The sequence below is a fragment of the Gopherus evgoodei genome, chromosome 3, assembly GCF_007399415.2.
Source record: "Gopherus evgoodei ecotype Sinaloan lineage chromosome 3, rGopEvg1_v1.p, whole genome shotgun sequence".
In the NCBI taxonomy this organism is placed as follows: Eukaryota; Metazoa; Chordata; order Testudines; family Testudinidae; genus Gopherus; species Gopherus evgoodei.
This window is the reverse complement of record NC_044324.1, coordinates 191,975,906-192,001,971: the sequence shown is the minus strand read 5'-3', so window position 1 is coordinate 192,001,971 and position 26,066 is coordinate 191,975,906. Positions and strand designations below refer to the sequence as shown.

Genomic DNA, 26,066 nt, shown 5'->3' with positions numbered 1-26,066 from the left:
TGGCCGCTGCTGGCGGCGCTCTGGGCCGGCTCCGTAGAGCGTTATCCTCCTGGCCGCCGCAAGACGGACCCAGGGCAGGCAGCGAGTTCGGGGCCGCCACGCGCACCCGGCCCCAGCCATCTGGCTGTAAATCAAACGCAACCCGCGAAGAGCGCGCTCCCTCCCTGCGCATGGCCACCGCGAGGCCGCCTCTCGGGACCGCCCCAACAGGCGCTGTTTGTCCCGGCGTCCTGCGAGCAGGCCCGGCTACGGGTACATTTCTGTACAGCGCCGAGCACCGCGGCCGGAGCAGAATGGTTCTCTCCAGCGGGAGGCTCCCAGCCAGGCCTGGGGAACCGGAGCCTAGGGACCAACCAGCCCGGTACCACCAGAAGCTCCAGAGCGCAATAGGACACCACCCAACCCCCCTTACCGTGTTTGACTGGCGGCCTCGCGCCACAAGCGGGAGTCGGTCGGCGGTTTCCGTGACCCGGATGTTGATGTGCACTCGGCCCGCCCCGGAAATGGCGTTCAGGGCTCCACCGGAAGCAGACGTGGCTGTTCGCGGTTGTGACTGGGTGGCTGCCGTCTCTCTCCCGATCGGTCCCTGCAGCCCCCCGCCGGGCGGGATGAGGCGGTGGCGGCTGGGACCGGCGGCGCTGCTGGCGCTGCTGGGCGGGGTCCTGGCGGGGGCTGGAGGCGGCGGCCGAGCCCTTCCGCCGCTCAGCGACGACGTCCCCTTCAGGGTGAATTGGCCCGGCACCGACTTCAGCCTTGTGAGTGCGGGAGCGCCCGGGCCGGGCGGGGGGTGCTCCTGGGGGGGGTCGGTCGGTGGGAGCCCCGCAGTGTGGTTGTGGTCAGAAGAGTGACCAGATAAATGTTTTAAATCATCGAGTCTGCTCGTGCGTCTTCAGTTACAGTTTTGTTTTCTGACAAGGACCCGTGTTTCTGTCGTTAGCTCCGATGCCTTTGTCACTGCTGTGGGAGAAGGCGCTGGACTGTGCATTGCACATCATCACAGTAACTGCTAACTGCATTCGATGTAAGGAACCTTCCTGAGTGGAGTGCACCAGCTAGAGAGAAAGCCCAGGCTGAATTTGCATGACTGTAGTTGGGAAAGCCATCTTCATTTGTAAACTGAGTATATTTGCAGTGACAGTCACTGAGATACAAAGATGGGACCCCTACGTGCCATGCCTTTTTCAGAGTTAGAAGCAGTCTGGGATTCGGGTGTGCATTTAAAAGAAAGGAAAAGTATGTTAATCTACTCTACGCTCCTGATATTTTATTACAGACTTTGTTTGGAAGGGCGGTTGGGGCCCATTGTAAAAAGAAGACGCTGTGTCTGCCTTGAAGATTTTATAGCCTAGGTAATACAAAGAAAGGGTAGAGGAAGGAAGTACAACATTATCACTCTATTCATTTGGAAGCTATGTCTTGCAAGTTCTCTTATTTTTATGGAAGGGGGGAAAGAGGGAATGAGTAAATATGATGAAAGAAAAAAGGTGGTAGAGGAACATGGGGGTAGAGAGAGTTTAGACAAAGGCAGAGGAGCAAAAAAAAGATTAAGACAAAGATCAGAAGACAAACTGCCAGAGAAAATGGTAAAAAGCAGTCTGTTGACATCCCTAGGACTGAGAAGAGGCAGCGAACTCTGTTGAATAACCTACTTTGTACTTGGGGCTAGGAATATATTTAAGTTTTTATAGCATTTTCAAAAAAAAATCCATCTTCATGGGATTTGTTTTTGTTCTACTTCTAGCCTACAGCTGGTGTTTTGTACAAAGAAGATAATTACATCATTATGACAACTGTAGATAAAGAAAAATATAAATGTATACTTCCACTGATAGCAAATGGAGATGAGGTAAGCTTAAATCAAGTTGTTGCAATTACAGATTGTTAGTGACACATCTGTAAAATAAATAGTTTTCTTCATTTTTAAAATAAAATTTCTCTGCAAAATGTTTCACAGTACGGCAGTTCTATAATTAAGTGTGTTCATTATAGACACTATGGTAGTTCTGTTCTTGGTGTGAACCAGTCCTGATGTCCTTAATTAGGCAAAATGTTTGGTCCGTTGGCTAGTCTCAGGTATGTGTCTTAATTCCAGAGCTACAGATTCTTATGCCATCTTCATCACTAGTGCAGGGGCGGGCAAATTTTTGGCCCGAGGGCCCCATCTGGCTACAGAACTTATATGGTGGCAGGCCATGAATACTTGTGAAATTGGGGTTGGGGTGTGGGAGGAGATACGGGCTCTGAGCTGGGCATGCAGATTCTGGGGTGGGGCCAGAAATGAGGAGTTCAGAGTGTGGGCAAAGGGGGTGGAGGGGTGAGGGCTCTGGCTGGGGGTGCAGGCTCTAGTGTGGGGCTGAGGATGAGGAGTTTGGGATGCAGGAGGGTGCCCACCCCTGCACTAGTGTATTAAGAAGTGTGGCTAACATTCTCTCTCTTTCTCTCTCTCATCCTCTCCACAGCGGAACAATTGCATATGCAATATAATGTTTTGTTTTGATCAGGCAGGGGTTCTCAAACGGGGGGATTGGAACCCCTCAAGGTCGCAAGGTTATGACCTAGGGAGTCATGAGCTGTCAGCCTCCATCCCAAACCCCACTTCACCTCCAGCATTTATAATAGTGTTAAATATTTTTAAGAAGTATTTTTAATTTATGGGGGGGGGGTCACATTCAGAGGCTTGCTGTACGAAAGGGTCACCACTACAAAAGTTTGAGAGCCACTGTATAGGACATTTGTTTGTTTTTTAGTGTACACACAACTCTGTGTTTGTATTGGAGAAGGCAGGTCAAAATGCACCTTGCATTTGCAATGGAACCTGGTGAAGCTGGTGATGGTCCTTAGTTCCAGGAGTTCATTTCACAGTTTTGAACCAAGAAAACTGAGAAGAGTTCTGTGTCCTGCACAGATTAGCTTATCCTTATAATAGAAAGTTCTGTTGTGCCTGAGGAGTGGAGCTGTTGAGCAAGGTCTTCATCCTGAAGCTTTAGGCAATCTTTTAGAAATTCTAGGCCCAAACCATTTAGTGACTTGAACTTGACATCATATAGTATAAGAAGCCAAGATAGAGAGTAGAAAGACAGGTTTGATGTGCTTGCAGTAGCCAGTGTTGCTGAAGAGATGCGTTGTCCACTAACATTGCCTCTTGTTTGGGTTTAAGTAAGGCTAAGATTTTTGTCATCATTGTTTTTAGTAAAAGTCACAGATAGGTCACAGCAATAAACAAAAATTCATGGAAGCCATGACCCGTCTGACTTTTGCTGGTGCGGCTCTGTAGTTTCTCCTGACACTGTGGTGGCTGGGAGCTCCAGGGTTCTTTCCCCCTCCCACCGCCCCTCTTCCCCCCGTAAGGCTGTCACTGGAACACCGAGGAGGCTGTCACTTGTCCCTGGAAATCTCCAGGGGGACCCTGAAGAGGCTGTCACTGGAACCCTGCCAGGGCCCCACTGGCTGCTAGTTACAGTCCCGCAACTCCAGGGACTGAAGCAGAAAAAGTCATGGAGGTCTCTGGAAATCATGGATTCCGTGACTTCTATGATCTCCGTGACATAAATGTAGTCTTAGGTATAAGTGGTATTTAAAGCAGATTGAAATAACAAGGGGCACTCTTGGCACAAGAATCACGGAGGAGCAGGAAACTGTGGAAGAAAGCTATTTATATCAGCTAAGGACAGTAGCGGGAAGCTGTTCTTCCCCCTTACTTTAACACAATAGTGCCCAAATTTTTCCTGTTGTGCCCCCTCCCTCCCTTATCAGTAATGGAATCTGTCTGTGTCCTCCCTTCCATTCAGAGGAGCTTGGGCTTAAGGCAGAGCTGGGGGCAGAAGTTGGGATGGGGGAGGAGCTGTGTCTAGAAGCGGTGCTGGCCTCACGGCAGAGTGGGGATGAGAACAGAGCTGGCCTGGGGCCAGAGCGGAGAGCAGAGTGGAGCTTTGTCTGGGGCTGGAGCTGGGCTAGGGTGGCGTGGAGCTGCAATTTAGATTGGAGCTGGGCTGGAGGTAGAGCAGGGCTGGTTGCTGCTCCCTCCCCGCTCCCTGTGGGGGCTGGCCCAGGCCCGTCCGTGTGCCTCCCAAACATTCAGGTGTGCACCCCCCCAGTTTGGAGACCACTGGTTGTAGCAACAGAGGTTATAGCTAATACTACTGCTACTGCATTACTGGGTTTTTCCCTGTGCAATGATGGATGACTAGGTAGGAGCAAAGCACTCTACTGCCCAAGTTTTCAGAATATCCCATCTTCTCCCGTAAAAGTAAGTATGAGAAGGTTCTCCCCTCCCTCCAAATAGGGGACATGGTTTATTCACAAGAGTAAGCCAGGAGGGGGCAGATAAAGGAGAAGCAGCAGTGTGGACAGGCAAACTACATAACTTCATATCCACCTCACTTCCTGTTGAAGATATCCTTCTTCAGCTACTTCATGTAAAATAGTAGGTGGCTGCTTGTATTGTGCCTGTGCAGCCAGCTGTGGGATCAGCGCGTGTGTACAAGTTTAGCTTCTCTTCTGTGGCTCTTGGCTCACTCACAAGATTATACCACCTAGCCCAATAGCTCTACCAGGTGAGTCAGAGCGGCAATCAGATGTGTGGAGAAGAGAAGCAAAAATTGAGAGAACAACAATAAAATAGAAAAGGAAAATCTGACAGAAAGAGACAGAAAAGGCCATGAGAGAGGGAGGATGGGGAGAAGGCCACAACTGTGCTAGAATTTGGTATGCACGGAAGAGCTGTAGGAGTCTGTTCTGCTACAAATCCATTGCAAGGAAAGAAAGAAGTGCCTTGAAAAAAGTTTGAAAACCAGGTCAGGTTGGAGTCTCAGAGACCTAGAACTTTGCATTAGCGAGTATTGCCTTAATTGTCCACAACCTTTGAATTTGCAATATGATGTCCATTATAAGTACTGCTGACCTTTCTGCTCTCCTCTACAATAGTAGTATCCAGATAAAGAAGTCTGACAAAAAAGAAGTATTTGCTAGTTCTAACAGACAGTACAATGGAAATCTCTTTAATGTATGTGTGTGTATGTTAGTGGCACACATCACAAATCATTTTTCTCGGAATCTTACTTCTGCATTTTTTTTTTTTAAATTAGATTCAGATTTTTGTTCTGTGAAAACCTGGTGACAGCTACCTTTTTAGTGTACATTTACAACAAAAATATTGAATTAGGAAACGGGTGTTAAATGTTTTCAGTGCTAGAGAAATTATTCATACCTCAGTTTGAATGCTTGTATCTTATTTTGTCATCAGCAGGTTGAACTCTAGTACTTCTAAAAATACAAAAAAGCCATATTTCTACAGTTTGTGTTCCAATTCTGTAATTCCTGGATTTGTTTCATTTGACTGATTCATTTATGACTTTATACTTTTCTTCAGTGTCCCTTCCTAATAACAAAAATTTAAAAATTCTTTTAATCACCACACAGCATGTTATTGGAGACAGAGATTCTGTATCTTAATCTTTGCAAGTGATTTTTTTTCTTATTCAAATGAATGATCTGACTATTGTACATTTAATTTTAATATTGCACATATAGCTAAAAGTGTAAAACCTTTCTTGTTCTAGGAAGAAGAAAAGGATTACAAAGGGCCTAGTCCAGGAGAATTGTTGGAACCTCTTTTCAAACAAAGTAGTTGTTCATATAGAGTATGTTCTTTCTGTGTTCACTCAAATTTGCAAATTAGCAGAATAAACCATCTGCATTTCACCTATTTACAGTTGACTACAATATACATTAAAATATGTATATGAGATTCCATTTAACAGTTAAAGCAAGAATGCTTTATAAACTTCATTAGCATTAATATTTAATAGTATTGCTGAAAAAATTGCATTCTAGATAATTAAATAATTGTACATAAGGTGATTATACTAACAGTTTGTCATCGTACTTCCATTATGCAAACCATAATACAGGACGGCTTGTGGTTACAAGGCCTGCCTTGAATCTATGACAAGGCTTTAAAAGATAAGTGCCTCCAGAGACCCCAGAAGTTTGCCTCTCAAACATAACTTCTTGACATTACTACATTTAAAAAAAAAAAAGTTGCTACATATTTAAAAGTGGCCAGTGAACTCTGACAAGTGTAATTAGACCAGATTCACTCACCATCAAAGCCTTAGCTATCCAGAATTCTTTCACAGGATGAAATTCATCCAAATACCAAAGTCTCTCCATATGAACTTATCTCTGCATTTGTCCTGGGCAGAGTGGCCACAAAGCAGGGGAGGGACAGCCCCTTGGACCAAGTGGAAGTGAACTAAATACTTGCCCCAGCAAGCTAGCACTGAACTAGGGAGAGTACATTCCATATCCATTATTGTTCAGATCCAGTGGCCCAACACCTCCACACAAGAGGCATGGGAAGGGGAGTGGGCTGCAACTAATAATTCAACCTATAGTCCATAATAGTGGCTACAGCAGGTCTGTGCTGCGGCCTCACAATCTGGCCCTGGGTTGGTGAAGATGTATTTGGCTCTCACCTACCTGAAAGATGCTTCACAACATAAGCAAAAAAACCCCAGTAATTTGACCCATTGTGCATATTTGGAAAATGGTTAATAACCCTAGGATGCTGGGAAAATTCACTGCAGATTTTTGTTGCTCGAGGGTTCCATCATCCTACTGACAGGGTTGATTTTGCTACTCATCTGTCAAAATTAAGTGCTAAAGTTTTGGTTGCCAGACTCTTGTGTTGCTGACTAAAACATGATTTTTTTTTTAGATTGAATCTTACTGGACTTATGAAGTCTGCCATGGAAAATATATTCGTCAGTACCATGAAGAGAAAGAAACTGGTCAGGTATGTTTGTACAAGCTTATGAGACCCAAACAAAAAATAGAAGAATTTAGAACTAACACTTTGATGCTGAAGTTACTACAAATGAATTCTGACAGAAATGAACAGAAAGCGCACTTGAAGCTTATGTGGGGAAAGTTAGCTTTAAAAAACAAAACTATAATTGTATTTGTTTTTGATTGTAGAAAATAAACATCCAAGAGTACTACCTTGGGAACATGCTGATAAAGAGTCCATTATCAGACCCAGGTTGGTCTCTGTGTTTTGTTTGTAGGGTTTTTACTGATGTATATATTCTGGTATTATTTGTTGTTTTCACAAAAATATGCTTGAACTTATGTATGGAAAAATGTCCAATATGCTTTCCAGTGGAAGAGAGAAGTAGAACATGGTGGAATGCTACTTTTCCTAACTCCATTGTTTTGTGTTAATTTCCTGTTGGTGCCTCATCTTCACCCCATCCTATCAGTTCAGCCAGACTACCTACAAGAAATCTGGCAACTAATTATGGCTATGTAGAATGGCAGTTGGGGATGGAACATATATACAAAATATTAAAAATGAACTTGTGTGCCAATCTTTGTCCTAATCCCTCTGCTTGTATGCTCTAGCTTGTTAACTCACTTTTTGACTGTTTTTTGTGTTTAAAATTCTAAGTAATTCAGGGCAGAGACTATGTTGTATGTACAGTGCCTAGCAGATTTTGGGTAAAATTTAGTGCACAGTGGTAAAACTTACATCACCTCTGGAGGTGGATTGGGACCTTAGAAATGTTAACATCCTTTTTTGAGTTATTCTGTCTTTTTCCATTAGGTGACAATTTTATTTTATGTGCTTCATATGGAGTTGAAATTCCTTGGCTCACCTTATTCTTGTGCATTAACATAATTGATGCCAGCGTAGTCTTGAATAGGGTACGAAAAAATCCCAAAACATTGTGGCCTCACTCCCCAAGTGTGCTGAAGCAAGCTTGGTGCAGCTCAAGGGGAGATGTCAGGGTGGCCCGAAGTCTCCTTTCTTATCTCACTAGCAATTATGCTGATCCCATCTCTGGCACAGGTTAGAAAACCCTAAAGCTGTTGAGACCTGTACAAACTTGTAGCACCCAACTGGGGGCAAGTAAACAAAGTGATCATTGGCATGCAGTACACTCTGGCCCTGCTTCCTGCATGCTCCCTAAGCACAGAGAGTGGAGAGAGGCAGGAGATGTAAGCATAGTCTGCTGTGCCAGCAAAAAGAATTTCCTCATTATGAAGGAAGTGGTCAGTTGCCCCTTTAGGGCAGCAGTAAGGTCACTTCGCACCTGGCTTGTCTTGAGTTCCCAAACATAAGAGGCTTTTTTTGTTTAACGGGACACTAACTTTGAAACTAGTCATTTTAAAAGAGTTTACTTGGCTTGCTTCAGTCTCCTTATCAGTGTCTTCATTTTACAACTGCATTTTCTTCTTGCCCCTACTTCTACAGACAGGTGAGATTGAGCAGAGAAACTGACTGTACACAAAGTGCTGTGAAATACAAAGTATAGAAAAATCTTTGAACAAATATTATTTAAGTTAATCCATTTAAAAAGAAAAAAATCCAAAGTGAGAGACGTATCAACATAAGTAAAAATGTAAGATTAAAAGAAGATTTGACACATTCAATTATAAAAGTTTTATAGTACTTTAGGACAAACATTGCCATGTAATATCTGACAACATTCTTCTAATGTACAAGCATGTTTTAGTGAAAACCAGTATTAAGCAAATGATAATTGTGTAATCAAACTTTGTACCATATTGACATTTTCAATATGAGACTATCAGGGCTGATGTGCTGAGAGGAAATGGCTTTATTTCTAAAACTGATTCTCTTACCTAGCATAACTTTGTATATAATTTCATATCTTTATTATTTTATATATATTTTTAAAGACCTTTACACTTCTCTCATTCTTGTATTATTCTGTAGATCAAGATGAAAAGGAAAATCTGAAAGAGGCAAGTGTAAAACGTTGCTTTCACTTTTGCCATCAACAATGGAGGCAACTTAAATGTAGATATGATTAAATGTTCAATTCATTAATCCAGGTCAGAGGAAAATATAAGATCTTTTCCCCTTTTTGATCACTGGTCCAGTTTTGGAGATGCTTACTTGTTCTCTTCCACCGATGAGTTTCTTGCCCTATCCAGTCCCAAGACATTGGACGTTAAGGTTAAGGTGATGGTTAATTTATTTTTTAAAAGAATCACTTTCCACATTCTTCTTGAAGTGCTAAGTTTACTAAAAAACTCTTAGTAACACCACAAATCCTAAATTTAAGACAGATCCATGGTATGTGAGAACCTGTGAGCTCTTGCATTATAAAGTGGGCATATATACAGTCATCTTTTGACCTGGTAGCACTTATTTCTCTGTTTATCCCAACCCCAGTTCTATCCATCTATTGCTGAAGGTTGCCTGGGCTTTTACGTTATCTTGTTAACCATTATTGCCCCTAACCTTTACACATTCACACATTGGTTTTGCCTGATTATACATTAAGATTCTTAACTCTACTTTCTTCTGCCTGTGAAGTTCCTGCCCACTAACTACCATACTCTACCTCTTGGCAAAATGAGAAAAAAATCCTAAATGAAAATATGATTAAAACATTCTTGAAACATGGAGTCTAATGAGCTGTAGTGTTGCCATTACAGAGAAGTGAAACAGCTCTATTGCAGTTTCTGATTAACTTTTTTGCTTTCACCTAGATTCCTACAAAGAACATAGAAGGGCAGATGACTCCATACTATCCTGTAGGAATGGGAAATGGTACACCTTGTACTTTGAGACAAAACCTACCCAGATCAAGTACAGTGATGTATATCTGTCATCCTGAAGCTAAACATGAGATCCTATCAGTAGCAGAAGTTACTACATGTGAATATGAAGTGGTCATATTGACACCTCTCTTATGCAACCATCCTAAATATAGGTACAGTTTCCAAATTTCAGCTAACATTTTGGCTCTAGTGATCCTTTTGCACATACAAGGCCAAATTTTCAGTCAACTGTCTCTTGTGTGTGCAAAAAGTATATCCATTTGTGGTTTCTTGTGCAAAACTGGACACACATTCTTTTACCCTTGCATATGCTTAACATGCTTGCAAATATGGTATTGCCAACTCTTGCAGTTTTTACTTGAGTGTCACAATATTTGGAGTATTTCTTTAAAGCTCCAGCTGTTGACGTTAAGACATCACATGAGAGCCTCATGGTTTGGATTTTTTTTAAAGGTAGGTTTCCAGCCATTGTGGTTGCAAAGAAAAACTTAGGAATGTGAATTGACTGCAGACTGATGGTTCAGAAGGCAAAGAAAGAGTCCAACATTTGTTCTCTTTTAAAAAATAAATAAATTAACCCACTTTCTCTCTCACTCAACAAAAACAAAAAAGACTTATTATGCTAATCATGACTTTTTGGGACCTTACTTATGATATTTGAATGCTTTTGGTGGACAGTACTGCAAAATACCATATGTACATGTGCAGGTCACCTATTTGTGTATACACGAGGGGACTTAGGCTACTGCTTCCATGTTCATTTAGCTTTTATTCACTTAACTTTAGAAATCATGTCCCGTCTTTTGCACATGCATACTTTATGTGCACCTAACACAGAGGAGTCAGCTTTAGAACTGGGACTGCATTCTATTACATTGACATTAGGTATTTGCAGACTTTAATCCTATTCACATCATCTAAAGGCTTTATTAAAAAGTGTTAAGATCTCTTACCAGTATTTGTGGATTTAATTATAGGTTACACTTTAAAAACATGAAAATCAACTAATCCATTATTTAACAGTACTTGCCAAGACCTGAGTTCAGGATTCTATTTTCCCAGCACAAATTGTTGACATAACACATCCCTAAAAAAAATCTTACCTGTGTTTTACAGTCTCTCAGCTGTCAGCTCTTGGAGAGTTAACACAGAATTCTAAACTTGATATAAAAGTACTCTCTGATGTAAGGACATCAGTCATGCACTATGCAAACATAGTTGCAAAATACCGTGAATAAGTAGTAACACTGTCAAATCATTTACCAACCAATTTCCTAATTTAAATGGAGCATTTGACTTTCTATGCAAGAGAAGCACTGGTATAGTTTAGTTTGAATTCCAGCTCTTATTTTAAACCCACCCAGGCCTCTTCACTTGTTCTTAATTTTCTCCAGTTCACTGAAGATTGAAATTTTTCCAGACTGGGTCTCTATCTAAAGGTGAATTTGGGATTTTTTTTTCTTGAAGAGGCTGAATAAAACTGGTTCACCCACTTCTGTATTACTCAAATATAGAAAATGCTCCAATTTCAAGAAACTTTACTCTCAACCAACTCAGAAAGGGATGAAGTTAGAAATTTCAGACTGGACCTAGCTTGAAGAAAATGTTCAGTAATTGAGCACTGAAAGTCTGAAGTTTGGCTAACAGGCAGTAGCTAAAGCAGGCAGATTTAATGTTCACTGCACTTGGAGTTTAGCTCAGCAGCATCCTTTAGCTAAAGCAATAAGGAGTTAATAGGTAATTCCAATCTCTTATTTCGGGCTAGTGGTAAATCCACATCTAGTCCTACATTTGTCAAATAGTTTGTCAGTGTATTGTACTACCCCATTAAACAGCAGTGCTGTACAGCTACTGATGTATAATTATAGTTTTCTCTCCGATGCAAATGCGTACATTCTGGCTGTGGGTAGGTGGCATAACTGCATAATTTCTGCAGTTATTGTCTAGCAGTACAATATGCAAATCCCTTATCTAGCTAATATAGCTAGCATGTTCTGAGAGGGAAGGGTTTACATAACAATTGTACAGAGTATAGTTATCCCAGTGGCTGACCAGTGAATGTATACATTGCTCTACTTTGATTGCTATAATTCTTCTCCTCTTGATGCACCTTGAAGAATTTTCAAATTTTATTTAAGGATTAGATCTGCCCACCTCCATTCAAGTTACAAATTGGAAATATTCTCATGTAATATTTGAAGTATTAATATTGCCCAGAAGAAGGAAAAGTGGGCTGAAAAATTGCTTGCTTGTTTGTTTTGGTTCATTTTTGTGTTTGTTTTTAAAAACCACTAGCTGCTGTTACTGTTTCCTCTCCCCCATCATCTATGTTCAGCCCCAAAACTTTACTACCAGATAGGTGAGGAGGGGTTCTTGGCCATCAGTGAGAATATTGGATGCCTTGAAAATGCATCTAAAACAAAACACACAAGGGCTCATTCTCCTGATTCAGTCATGCTATTACTGGCAAAGGCATGAGTAGCACACCCAAAGTGCTACTCAATCCCTGCTCAGAGCAGCCTACAGGTGGGGGTATTAAAATACATTTTTCTTTCCTGTAGTGGCCTTCACGTTGCTCCTCGAAGTGGCTCTGGACAGTACTTCAGCCATGAATCCTTTCCCTCCCCACCCATTCTTATATCTTTGCTGCTTAGTAATGCAATTGAAGCTGGAGAGTAAGAGCATTCTTTTTAGTTCTAAATATAATTTAATATACACCATTCTTATTGTTGGCACAATCTGTCTTTATCCCTAAGCATGTGAACGTGTTTCGGGGGATGGGATAGAGCATGCCTGACAGATGGGAGGGAAAGGTGAAAAGAAATATATAGTTGCATTTAGTTGCTTCATAGTCCTGTTTGATTTAGTAACACCATACTCAAACTCTTCAGCCTTCAGGTATGGAGTTTATTTAATCTAGAACATAGTTACTTATTAATCAGGAAGCAACTTCAGTTATCTTAAATACAAACTGAAATTTGTTATACATCCTTCTGTACAGTGCACATATTACTGCATAACAAACTCTGATGATAGTCCAGAAAGCCAGTTCCCTTTTTCAAAAGCACCTGTAAGTCTATTAAATTGCTAGAAGTGTATATACAAAACAGATGAGTATAAAGTAATGCAAAATTGTATGAAACAGTAATTTGATATTTTTTGCAAATATAACCAACACTAACATACTATTATTCAATAGTATTGTAAAAATATGTCCACTTATATTTAGTACTTGTAAATTTTCACTCAGGCTTTTCAGGTGCTTTGAAGAGGCCTTAATTTGCATGAAAAAAGGAGAGAGCGGTGATATTGTGCCTTCTGAAGCCATCTCTTGTAGTTGTCTATATTCCAATACCTTTTAAACTAGCATTGCTCAAGGGTTTTTATAGTTTCCTTTTTAAACAGGGTCCCAAGTATCCACTCCCACAAGGAACTTGTACTGCTACTTTGTGAAGATTATGTTGTTGAAGATAAGTGCCCTAGAACATTCTGAACAGGATTAGAGACATATGTAATTCTCCCAAGTTTAACTAGCATTTGGTGTGAACTCTTTATTAAAATATGTTTGTAATATGTCTTGTGTATTAGCCATGTGAAGGTTCAATTTACGAGACAATTTATAATTTAATAATACCAAAGTAATTAATGAAATATTCAGTGACAAATTTAAATGAGTAACACATATAGTCAGTGCACTATATGAAAGGTTGTGTAAGAGTCTAGTTTGTATTCAGTTGTATTTGATGAAAATAATTAAACCATATTTTAAAGATGTATGTATAAGAATGCTGAGTTAAGGCTGAGCATTTAATCTTAAATTTTGGAATTTCCTGACTTATGAATGCTTGTTTTTTCAGCCTTAAAGTTCATTAACAGTGCATGCAAAAATTGCCTTTTTGCAACTAAGATGTTATATAATCTGAGGAAAACTAAAACAGGGCAGATTGCATTGACTAATTACTTGGTAGGTTTCTTAATAAAGTGGTTTTGAAGGTACCTGAGTGTTAAATGTTATGTCCCAGTGAATTTTTATTTTCTTTACACTCCCCAGTGAACTTTTATTTTCTTTACACTGCTACAACTGAAATGTCTGTTTATAGCAACAACAGTAAATATATATATATATATATCCTGATCTGACACATTGTATGGAAAGTTTAACCCTGGAGTGTTAATATATTATTTTTTTAAACTGAGAACAAATGTGTGTGTGCTGGCATACCTTTACGTATAGTGGGAATAAGTGTTACAAGAAAGCAAGTGATATATCTATAACTTGTTTGGACAGGTTCAGGGCTTCTCCTGTGAATGACATATTTTGCCAGTCATTGCCAGGATCGCCACTTAAACCACATAATCTGGAACAGCTGGAGCAACAACAAGAAATGCTGAAGATGCCTTTTAGAAGGATTAAGGAGGTAGGAGTTTTGTAATTTTAAACTGGAAAATACAGCTTTTTAATTTTCCTTATTACAGTACTTGCAGCTTTAAATTTACAGCAACTGTTTATATCCCTGATTGTCACTCTGCACAATTATATTGATCTTTCAGGTAGCCTGTGGCAACCCAGCAGGAATTGTCAATAGCTGCAGTCATTTTTAAAAAAAAAAAATCTCTAAATTAAAGTTAGGGCTACTAGTCTGTAACCCCCAAATCTCCTATTACTTTTTGATCTTTTCTGTTGATTCAGCTATTCTTAGATGCAAGTGTTTAATGCACAACGCAGTGAAATAAATGGCTGACCTATTAAGTTCTTGCACATTTATCAGCTGCTTGTCTCATTTGATATTTATTCTAATACTTGTTACTTTCTAACATGCAGTTATGTGTTTAGTAGAGGATATGTAGACTCTAAATATGTCTGAATTTTAATTTCAGGAAGAAATACATTCAACAAAAGAAGAGAAATTTTCCTCCATCCATAAGCCAGTTGCTGTTGGATCCCAACAGTTGGTAACTGTTGGAACAACACACATCTCCAGACTGACTGATGACCAACTCATAAAGGAGTTTCTTAGTGGTTCTTACTGCTTCCATGGGGTGAGAAATAAACTCTATAGAACTGCATTTATTAAATCCATATTTGTTTCACGTTTCAATTCTCCTTTGTGGACTTAGCTGAAAAATTCCTGTAACTCAGACCTGCTGTGTTTCTCACATCAGTGTTTTTTCTCACAGTAATTTGCCAGTTACTAGAGCTTGACCTGAAGGTATTATCTTCACTAAATTCAAAAGCTAACTTAATTTTTTGTTTGTTATTTCCAGTCTGAAACTCTAGTACAGTAATTCTATCAAATGTGATACTTCTTTAAGATGAACTGAAAGACCACGTTGTGTCTGAGAAGATGATAGGTTGATTCTTTGAAGACCACAATGAAAGTCATTTCGTGTCTTTCAAGTGGCTAGCCAGAATGCCCTCTTCAGAAGTGACATTTCCCACCTCTGATGCTTAGAAAGGTTTCTGAACAGACCTTAGTCTTTTTGTCTTGCTCGTCCACTTGGATCAAAATATAAAGTTAAATGCTGTACTTAATAAGAATTTGTCCACCTTCTGAAAGCCACAGTTCTGTACTGATTTGTTAAATGTTTTAATGGTGTTCTTAGTTGATAAATTATTGCTTTAACAGAAATGAAATAAGAAATCTTTGTAGAAAGTGGAACAAGAGTCTTCAGTAATCTTACTAAAGGATCTTTTTAGCATTTCAGATTAAGTCCAAATGAAGTTCAGTCTTCTGTAGTGAAGCATGGATGGTGAGATAAGTGAGTGTGGAATGTATTAAGGAGGGAAGTCTTAAACACTGCTTTTGGAGAATGAAATTCTCCAAATTTAGAGATTGGAAGGAAAGTTAGAGATTGGAAGGAAAAGTAGGAATGTGAAAGCTGAGAGAGAACTTTCTCTCTCTTTTGATTCTCCCTCATAAAATAGGAAATAATGGGTAGCCAAGATTGGAAAAGAGGGCAGGAAGACAAAGAAATTGGGAGGGTAGGTAGCAGAGAGAGGGAATCTGTGCCTACTGCTATGTCTGAAATAGGAGGAAATACAAAAGAGGTTCTGGAAAAAGACCAAAGGAACACATTGTATTGGATACTTACAACTTTCCAGAAGTTCATACGTAGATGGTGTCGTTGGTGGCAAATAATCTATATAAAGCAATGATGCTCCATATTACACAGTTATGAAGCTACAATAGGATAAAAATGTATTTCACATTATTTGAACTCTATTCCCATTTATTTTTTCAGGGTGTTGGTTGGTGGAAGTATGAATTCTGCTATGGCAAATATGTACATCAGTATCATGAGGTATGTTAAATAGCAGTTGCAGTCTTCTGCCACTAGATGGCTAACAGTTACTTTATGAATGTGTTCATGAGCTGGGGCAATAGAAATCCATTGGTAAAGAAACTGATGGTTGCATGTTCCTGCAGACTTTGCTCCAATCCGTACTATTTAACTGTCAATAGAAGTGATGTTGTGACAGATGCCTTAGGCCATGTCTACATCTAAAATTTTGCAGCGCTGTTTGTTACAGCTGTATTAGTACAGCTGTACAGGGCCAGCGCTGCAGAATGGCCACACTTACAGCAACCAGCGCTGCAAGTGGTGTTAGATGTGGCCACACTGCAGCGCTGTTGGGCGGCTTCAAGGGGGGTTCAGGGAACGCGAGAGCAAACCGGGAAAGGAGACCAGCTTCGCCGCGGTTTGCTCTCGCGTTCCCCGAACCACCCTGCAAACCGCAGGGAAGGAGACCTGCTTGCTCGGGGGTTCGGGGAACGAGAGAGCAAACCGGGAAAGGAGACCAGCTTCGCCGCGGTTTGCTCTCGCGTTCCCCGAACCACCCTGCAAACCGCAGGGAAGGAGACCTGCTTGCTCGGGGGTTCGGGGAACGAGAGAGCAAACCGGGAAAGGAGACCAGCTTCGCCGCGGTTTGCTCTCGCGTTCCCCGAACCACCCTGCAAACCGCAGGGAAGGAGACCTGCTTGCTCGGGGGTTCGGGGAACGCGAGAGCAAACCGGGAAAGGAGACCAGCTTCGCCGCGGTTTGCTCTCGCGTTCCCCGAACCACCCTGCAAACCGCAGGGAAGGAGACCTGCTTGCTCAGGGGTTCGGGGAACGAGAGAGCAAACCGGGAAAGGAGACCAGCTTCGCCGCGGTTTGCTCTCACGTTCCCGGAACCACCCAGCAAACCTCAGGGAAGGAGACCTGCTTGCTCGGGGTTCGGGGAACGCGAGAGCAAGCCGGGGAAGGAGATCAGCTTGATTACCAGAGGCTTCCTCAGGTATGCTGGGATACCTGCTTATTCCACGGAGGTCAAGAAAAGCGCTGGTAAGTGTCTATATTTGATTACCAGCGCTGGATCACCAGCGCTGGATCCTCTACACCCGAGACAAAACGGGAGTACGGCCAGCGCTGCAAACAGGGAGTTGCAGCGCTGGTGGTGCCCTGCAGATGTGTACACCTCCTAAGTTGCAGCGCTGTAACTCCCTCACCAGCGCTGCAACTTTCTGATGTAGACAAGCCCTTAGAATAAGTGAAAATAGTCCTTCTGTTTCGAAGGTTGGCTTTGCAGTATCAATTAATGTATTTTTGTCTTGCAGACTTAAATGGAAATTAATTTTAGTATACAAACTTGGAAGTACAATGAGTGTTTTAATGCCAAAATTAACCATTTAATTTCTGGTCATAATACCAGAAATGTCAAGCTAATATGCTCCTCCATTGTATCTGTCACATGACCCATTTACATCAGTGGTCCCCAACCTTTTTGTGGCCAGTAGCACATTCATGTTTTCAGAAGAGGGTAGTGGACGCCAACAATTTTTCAAGGCTTATTTTGTATTTGTACATTAAATAATACGAAAAACATCATATTTAATATTCTTCCCACTCTGGGTTGAAATAATACGTATGTTGTCTCATTTGAACCATTCATTTTGGAGCAAAATGTTTAAAAAAAATAATAAATTGCAAAGCACAAGAAAACAGCAGTATCAGTGTAGGAAGAATACTCACATACAGGGCTGTCTCCAGGCACCAGTGGAGCAAGCAGGTGCCTGTGTCAGCACATGCTGCAAGGCAGCATTCGGTCCATTCTGCAGAGATGGAGTGTGGTTGTTTTGGTTTTTTTGGCGGCAGTTCTGGGCAGTGCAGGGAGAAGCCTGAGAGAAGCTGTGCAGCCTGCAACCCCAGAGTACTCTGTCCCCAGCAGGCGAGAGGCCCTCATATCTCCCCCCTGCTGGGCACTAGGCGAGCCCCACACCTGCTGGAGACAGAAAACACCGGCACCTGCAGCCCTGGAGTTCTCTGTGCCCAGCAGGCATGGGGCCGTGGCTTCTCTGCAGTCCCAGAGTTCTCTATGCCTGGCATGTGCGGGGCCACAGCTTCTCTTCTTGAAGCCGGAAAGAAGCTGCAGCCCTACACCTGCCAGGGACAGAGAGCACCGGTGCCCGCAGCCCTGGAGTTCTCTGTCCCCGGCAGCCTCAGGGTCGTGGCTTCTTTCCCCTGCTGAGCACTAGGCGAGCGCACATAAATGCCCCGGCGGGCGCCATGGCGCCCGCGGGCACCGTGTTGGGGACCACTGATTTACATGAATGGACAGACTATAGGAATAAAGCTATAGGCTTAATATACTCTTATTTTCACTACCTAACTGAGATGGTTTTAGTATTTCCCCACCTCCTTATTCATGTCAAAAATATTAGACTCCTTTGGTACGTTTTATAGGATTTTCAGTGTTTTTCTATAAAACTGGGTTCACCCCACACTTATGTTTTAAATTTGTGAATGGCAAGAGTGTAGGTGCAGGGATTACATGCTGCTTCATGAACATTAATTTATGTGCAGATGTCCACCACGCACAGAGGGTGTAGTATGTCACTTGATACTGACTCCTCCCACTTTTAACCCAGGGAAGCCCTTCTCCTGGGGGAGGGAAGAGCACTATTCCCTTATGTCCCTTCCCTTCCCCTGAGCTGAGTCCGCATCAGTCATGAAAACAGAGGGGATCGTTTTGTCCTAAATATTTGTACAATCTCTTTTTTGAAAGTGACAGTATTTTTGAGATGATGCGAGTCCAAGCAGAATTCGTTTCTCTCTTGTCCCCAGTTCACTTGTCAAAGCACATATTTCACTGTTTGGTCCTGCTTGAGCTCACATTGCTAAAATCAGCTACTGTGTTTGGATTTTATGAAAAGAACTAATTTTACAAGCTGTGCAGCATGTTTTCCTTGTATTTCTTCTCTCTGGTTGAAGTCCTTAGTGTTCATTCTCATCATCTTCTCTAGTAGTAATGGAACCTAGAGAACTGCCTTTTAAGATGTATAAGAAATATAATCTGGGACAATGTATAAGAAATATAATCTCTACCAAGCTCTTTGCTGTGGGTTTTTTGGGGAGAGAGTGTCCAGGAGAAATGTGGCAGTAGGTATGGTAAATTTGACCAAAAGAGAGGAATTTAGCCTCTAATTTACAATCAAGCTATAGGAAATGTTCTTTTCACCATATCCGCATTCTATATACCAATATATAAAAAACTTTTTAGGGCTTGTCTGCACAAACAGTTTCAGCCAAGCTTGGGTGTGATTCTGCTCCACACTAACCTGCTGCACACTAGCTGTCCATACAGAGCCTGCTGATGTGAATTAAGAGTTCGGTAGTGCACTTTGATCTAGTCCCGTTTCAAAGCAAACTAGGCTATGTCTACGCTTAAAATGCTACAGCTATGTTGCTGTAACACCTCAGTGTAGACTCTTATTACAATGGGGTTCTCCCATTGCTCTGGTAAATCAGTCTCCCTAAAAGGTGGAAGGTAGCTCAACAGAAGAATTCTTCCATCAATCTAGCACTTTCTACATGGATGTATCTGGGTCAGTCTAATTTTCTAGTGTAGACCAGCCACTCACTGTTAATGCATCTCAGTAGGGTCCACGGGTACAGTTAGCACACAGCAGGCTAATGTGAGGTAGATTCTCAGCCTAGCTTGCCATGAACTAAATGTTCGTGTAGAAGAAGCCCATAGGCTATGTATTTTAACCAGGCAAAACTCCTGACTTCGGTGGGAGAAATTTTATGTCAAGCTGGCACAATTTCAGTTTATGCAATGAAATGCAGGCACCGCCATTAATCAGCATCAGAAGTGGTCAAAACTGAAAGTCTCTTGCTATAAGACAACTCTTCTGGCTGTTGAGGCACACTTGTAAGCTATTGTCGGTAAGTAAATGATACTCGCATAGCTGCTCCTGACTGCAATAACAATGTGTAGCCAACAATTAGTTGATGATAAGATTTTGGATTATTAAAAATTTGACTCCCTAATACTACTCATCTTTTTTAAATGATCTCTCTGCAGCAAACTCATTAAACTCATGATGCAAGATTTTTATCATTGTTTCTTCTTATTTTAGGATAAGGAAAGTGGCAAAACTTCTGTAGTTGTTGGTACCTGGAACAAAGAAGAACACATTGAATGGGCCAGGAAGAATGTTGCTAGAGCTTATCACCTCCGAAAAGATGGTATGCAGACAGTTAGGTAAGAGTACAGTCAATTCGATTTTTGAGCTTGTCATTTCAGTGCAGCATGTTTGAATTGCTGTTCAAAAACCATTTACGTATTGAGAAACAGTTCTTAGCACATTGATTGAGAACATCTTACTTTCCTTTCTGAATGGAAATGTTGCATATTAAAAACAGAAAATTAGATTCTCATCCTCGCCCTTTAAAATAACTTAAATAAATTGTGGCATTTGAACTTATAACTAGTTTGAAAACAGTTTAATTTAGTACTAACTTCGTCTTGCATAAAATTTTCAAATCACTTACATGATGTAGACACTTATGGGGTAAAATTTTCAAAAGCTTTAGCTTCATGTTGCTATTGCCTTTAAGGTTTTCACTGAGGTTGTGTTCTGTGGCACATATAATTTGTTTTAATTCAATGGGGAAAGTTTTTTAAATCTTTGGATGAATTGCCTCATGAAAACTATAATAAAGTTGTAAAGTTAATATTTCTCATATTGAGTGCTTAGAGCTAGTAATGATTAGAGCAATCAAGTCCCCTCCACCAGAACCACTGGTTGTCATCGAGCGCTAGAATTGGTTTCATATTTACTGCTGCAGAGGAAGGGAAAGGGAGAGGCTTAAAGCTGTAGGCTAAGGGCTTGTCTGGATGACTCCACAGTTTGGACTATGGCCATGTGTTAACACAAACCTAGGTATCTTAATTTGCACCAGCAGCATCCACCCAGGGAATTTATAGCCCAGCAGGCTACTGCACACTGCAGTTTACACCCCCACTGCCCAAACTGCAGGGCTGTGTAAACTATAGTCTAATCAATACAATAAACTATCAGAGTATTGTGATAGACCCAAACCAGTGGGGTACAAGAGTCTGGTAGAGGGCAAATATACTGGTCACTGGGTGAGTAATTTTCTGTTCCCTGAGTGACCAGAGCAGGGGCTGCACTAGAGTAATAAGGAACTTGCTAGAAACAATTAAGGCAGACAGGCTGACTAGAACACCTGCAGCCAATCAAGGCAGGCTAATCAGGGCACCTGAGTTTAAAAAGGAGCTCACTCCAGTCAGGCGAGGGGGAGCCAGAGGAGAGGAAGTGCATGTGAGGAGCTGGGAGCAAAAGGTGCAAGGAGCTGACAGTGAGAGGGTGTGCTGCTGGAGGACTAAGGAGTACAAGTGTTATCAGACACCAGGAGGAAGGTCTTGTGGTGAGGAGAAAGAAGGTGTTTGGAGGAGGCCATGGGGAAGTAGCCCAGGAAGCTGTAGCTGTCGTGCAGCTGTTACACGAGGCGCTATAGACAGCTGCAATCCATGGGGCCCTGGGCTGGAACCCAGAGTAGAGGGCGGGCCTGGGTTCCCCCCAAACCTCCCAACTCCTGATCAGATGCAGGAGAAGTTGACCCAGACTGTGGGGAAGATCACTGAGGTGAGCAAATCTGCCAAATAAGTGCAGGACCCACCAAGGTAGAGGAGGAACTTTGTCACAGTATGTTGAATAAGACACTCATTTCACTTAAAATACAGAAGAAGCTATTTATAATTCAACATCTGTCTCTTAGGTGTGATGCAAGGAGAATAGTATTGTTAATCACAGTCATATCTGCTTCTATAGAAGTAGACAAATTAAATGTAACTTGTCAGTGTGTTCTTCCCTTTTTCTATTTCCTCATGTAGATTTAAGTTTCTTGCATTTGAGAGGGCGGGAGTGTTTGAAAGGTCTCATTACTCAACTCACAGCTTTGCTTTCAGTATTTAAGGTGATATTGTTGTCTGAGTGTTCAAATTCTTGTCTAATTTCAAACCTTTCTGGCAGAGTGGTATCTCATTTCTATGGAAATGGAGATGTTTGTGACTTAACTGACAAACCAAGGCAGGTGACTGTGAAATTGAAGTAAGTTACACTCTTAAGTAAACCATCTAGTCATACATTTTGTCTCTTCACCCATTACTAGAGTTCTCATGTTTTTTAGAATGCTTACTCAAATCATTCCTATTTTTAGGTGTAAAGAATCTGATTCCCCTCATGCAGTAACAGTATACATGCTGGAGCCTCACTCTTGTCAATACATTCTCGGGGTATGTAAATATAAACACTTGAATTCACTCAGCCCACAGTCTCTTTCTAGCTAATAGGATTTCTCAAGGTGCAGGACTTCAGTTAGAGAAATTATGCGTATTCAGTTTTGACACGGCCTTTTTAACTAGCATCTGCCAGAGATTTAAAGCTAACTAAACAGATTTTTACTTAACAAAACCAAAGTTTCTGCTGCATAGGTTGATGGCTCCCCACTACCACTGGAAGCACTGCAGAAATTTGTGATTTTTGGTCCTTGTTGCTTTTGTAGAATTAGTGATGTAGTTAACCATTGCAAGTGAAACATAGAACCCTACCTTATGTGATAGCTGGTAAGCACAGGACCAGATTTTCAGATATTTGAAAACAAAACGTGTATTTGTAAAGGTGATGTCTGCACATGATAGCTTGAGCTCTTAAATTGATCTTATTTTAATACATTGTAGGTAACCTTCAACAAAGCATTCAGAAGAAAATTTTAAAATAGTTCTAAATCATAAACATTAAGCCTGGAAAAAACTACATCTCAGATATTTTTTCATTTGCTATGTGAGGCATTCAGCATAGTATTAAGCTAGTGGGATTTTAATACTTCCAACTTCTAAATAAAAACTGATTTGATTTGATCAGGGCCCCGACAAATATGGCTCAATATTGTTTTTCTGAAAATAACAGTTAGACTCACTCTGGTTGAATGAGTGCACTCTTTGGTATGAGGGAAGATAGCCTAAAGTTAGAGATGGAGATCTAGTTCCCTTAGGACGTTTTAAATGTATCCCTATATAGTTGTACTCTGATGTTAGATTTTTTTTCATGAGATGGAATTCAAGAGGTTGATGCTCAAATTATTACGTAAAATAAAAATTAAATTACAATACTTCAGAGAAAATTCTAGATGACTGAGTTAATCTATTTTTAAGCAATTGTAACAAATCTCAATTTGTTAATGAACTGGAAATAACCTCTTATAGTATCAGGACAGAATACTGTGGTCTATTGTCTATGCCTAGCTAGAATGTATGAATGCTCTCAGAGCCGATCCTGAATCACACAGAGAAAGGCACCAGCCAAATGCCCTCAACTCCCAGCCTGGTATTTCAGGAATATACCATCTTGCACTGCTCAAGCTGAGCAGTGCAAATTTATTAATTGATTCACCACTTCATCAGTGAAAAGTGAATACACACCAGCCTTTATAAACCTGAGCAAGCACCCTTACCAAACACTTCAGGCAAATTCATTGGTAAAGAGAAACAGTTAAACAGATTTATTGGCTACAAAAGATAGACTTTAAGTGATTACAAGTGATAGGCAAAAAGTCAGAGTTAGTTACCAAAATCAAATAAAATCTAAGCATGCAGTCTAAACTCTCAACACTATTAGACTAGGCAATATCTAGATTAAGCAGTTTTCCTCACCTGTCTGCAGTCCTTAACATACAGATTTGTCCCTTAAACCTGGCCAGTCTCCTCTGTTGAAGTCTTCAGTCTTCTTCTGAGTGTCTTTGCTGGGTTAGGAGAAAGGCCAAACATAGGGCCCTGTGTGCTGTTTTATATCCTCAGTCCCATGTGCTTGGACAACACAAGTCCAGGCATGTCTGGGGGCATTGCTGAGTCCCCAGGCAAGGTTGAGCAATTCCCCTGGTATGGCCTCATGCAGGTGAGTCATTGAATTGTAGCTCCTCTGCTGGACAATGGCTGGTGATGTCTGTTCAGCAACACCCACCTGGGTGTTGGTTACCTCCCTTGTCATTGTCTCTGGAGAGCTAGTATCTGGGTGCCTCCCAAACCCACAGCATATTTTAGTGACAACCCTACAACATTCTCATAACTTCATACATATTAAAGATATACATATTTAGATAGAAAACATGACTTTCAGCAGATCATAACCTTTCCCCTGATACCTCACATGGCATGCTTTATATGCAATATCACAATTGTACATAAATAAGGAATGGGGGGGGTTATAGGATGCTCCCCCAAGGTATAGAATGTCTCACAAACTTGCCTTGTGTTTCTCAAGAGAAGGGAGGGTGTGTTATGGTAGGTGCCTATAACTGTTTTCAGACTTGCCTAGATCACCACTTGAGCTGTGAACTAAAAGTACTAAAGCTTTTTTAGAACCTTCTGATCCCAGAGTGGAATACTTTGCATTCTAGAGGTGTCGTATTTGGGGTCTGGTGCTTTTTGCTGAGGAAAAACATAGAATTTTGCTGTTACCAGATCTCCTACCAAGCCATCACCCTTTCTTTAGCCAACTCTTTAACTCACTCACAAATTACTTACTAACTTTCAAAAAGTCATTCCTACCAGTGGATTTCAGTGTGTTCTATCCTATGTGGCTCTCAGACATTAAGTTCTTGAAGGCATCCTCCTTTTGTGAACTCTTGCACTGAGTGCATAATTGGCGCTAAGCGAATAGTGGTCCCTTTGTCAATCTGCATTGTTTTGAGAGAGTAAGGCTACTTTGATTTAATTATTGTACATAAACTGTGCACTTACAGATTTCACAAATACAAATAACTATCCAAAAAAGTTACAAAAACAGTTATGCCCAAATTACTTTCTTGTGCATTTTCTTTTGTAAACACTTGACAACATTGTGTTTCAAAGTACCTGACATTTGGTGGGTTTTTTGTTTGTTTGTTTTTGTTCAGGTGGAATCTCCAGTCATCTGCAAGATCTTGGATACAGCGGATGAAAATGGGCTCCTTTCAGTGCCCAATTGAAAGGATAATACAGTCTATGAATCAGATTTATAGAAAGCCAAGAGATACTCACTAGCCAACCTTGCCAGCAGAAAAATAAATATAAGAAGGAGGGACTCATGAACCACTTTGTGTATATATGTGTATATAAGAGATTGATAAACTTTTAAAGATTAAAATATTGTCTTGCACCTTTAATTTTAACTGAGTATTGAAAGTTCTACATAGATGTTGTAGGACATCTTCCTCTGTAAGGTGTAAGTCATCAACTTTACTTTTAGAAAAACAAAAAACCCTCAAATGAGCAAGGTCCCATTCCAACTAAAGAGTTTAACTGCTGATCTTTAAAGAGAAGAGACTAAAAACTGGCATCTTGCCTTAGGGCTTATAAATAAATAGGTATATCTCCATTATTTATTTATCTCCTAGAACTGGAAGGGACCCTGAAGGGTCATTGAGTCCAGCCCCTTGCCTTCACTAGCAGGACCAAGTACTGATTTTGCCCCAGATTCCCTGAGTGGCCCCCTCAAGGATTGAACTCACAACCCTGGGTTTAGCAGGCCAATGCTCAAGCCACTGAGCAATCCATCCCATTGCCCTGCCCCACCGCCTCTAATAATTTAGCAGCTGTGGTTTTGTCCTGTTGTAATGTGAAAAGGCAAAATACAAGTTTAGCTTCTGTGTTGCCTCAGTTTTTAAACAGCTGAACTGCATTTTTATCATAGTCCTCTTCCATGTTATCTTTTCCTCCAACTTTTATGCCAGCCTTCATTAATTTTTTCAGCCTAGGCTGCCCTCCAGGATCTGTTTCTATTTTTACAGCTATCTATTGCACAGCATTTCTGCTGAGGTAGGTAAGTATTATTCCCCATTTTACATAGGGGAAACTGAGCAACCACAGTTGAGAAGTCTGGGGACGTAGCAAGTCTGTGACAAATCACTAAACAGAACACAGCCTTCTAATCTCTGCTTGTATGAGTTTAAACTGTGATTACTACTCCTGGTCATCATTCCGATACATATGGGGACTTGAAGGATTATCATTGCACTAACCTTCCGACCCTCTTAGTGAAGGATACAAAATGGCAGCCATGTCATTTGTTCCTGTCATTCCTAAAGCATCATTTAGACCTTTGGGGGGGTCACCTGAATTATTAAAGTGAATGTGTGGCAACT

The 26,066-nt window shown here is 41.1% G+C and overlaps 2 protein-coding genes across 5 annotated transcripts in view; one reads left to right on the top strand and one right to left on the bottom strand.

Annotated features, from left to right (window-relative positions):
* Positions 1-492, bottom strand: part of ASB3 (ankyrin repeat and SOCS box containing 3) — a 117,347-nt gene extending 116,855 nt beyond the window's left edge. For both annotated transcript variants that reach the window (XM_030557734.1, XM_030557736.1), the window contains exon 1: positions 413-492. The gene's annotated coding sequence lies outside the window, so the exon portion shown is untranslated. The remainder of the gene's footprint in view (positions 1-412) is intronic.
* Positions 489-25,069, top strand: ERLEC1 (endoplasmic reticulum lectin 1). Of its 3 annotated transcripts, XM_030557739.1 has the most exons (15): positions 669-755; positions 938-1,021; positions 1,742-1,846; positions 5,559-5,639; positions 6,719-6,796; positions 6,979-7,042; positions 8,744-8,772; positions 9,526-9,749; positions 13,886-14,015; positions 14,476-14,637; positions 15,841-15,900; positions 20,000-20,124; positions 21,920-21,997; positions 22,107-22,182; positions 24,840-25,069. In XM_030557739.1, exons 3-15 carry the CDS (start codon positions 1,784-1,786, stop codon positions 24,909-24,911), a joined length of 1,242 nt encoding a protein of 413 aa, XP_030413599.1. In that variant the 5' UTR covers positions 669-755; positions 938-1,021; positions 1,742-1,783; the 3' UTR covers positions 24,912-25,069. The 3 variants fall into 3 exon arrangements, with proteins under 3 accessions (XP_030413597.1, XP_030413598.1, XP_030413599.1); XM_030557737.1 differs by lacking the exon at positions 938-1,021 and having other exon boundaries at positions 489-755; XM_030557738.1 differs by lacking the exons at positions 938-1,021; positions 21,920-21,997 and having other exon boundaries at positions 489-755.
* Positions 25,070-26,066: the final 997 nt, after the last annotated feature.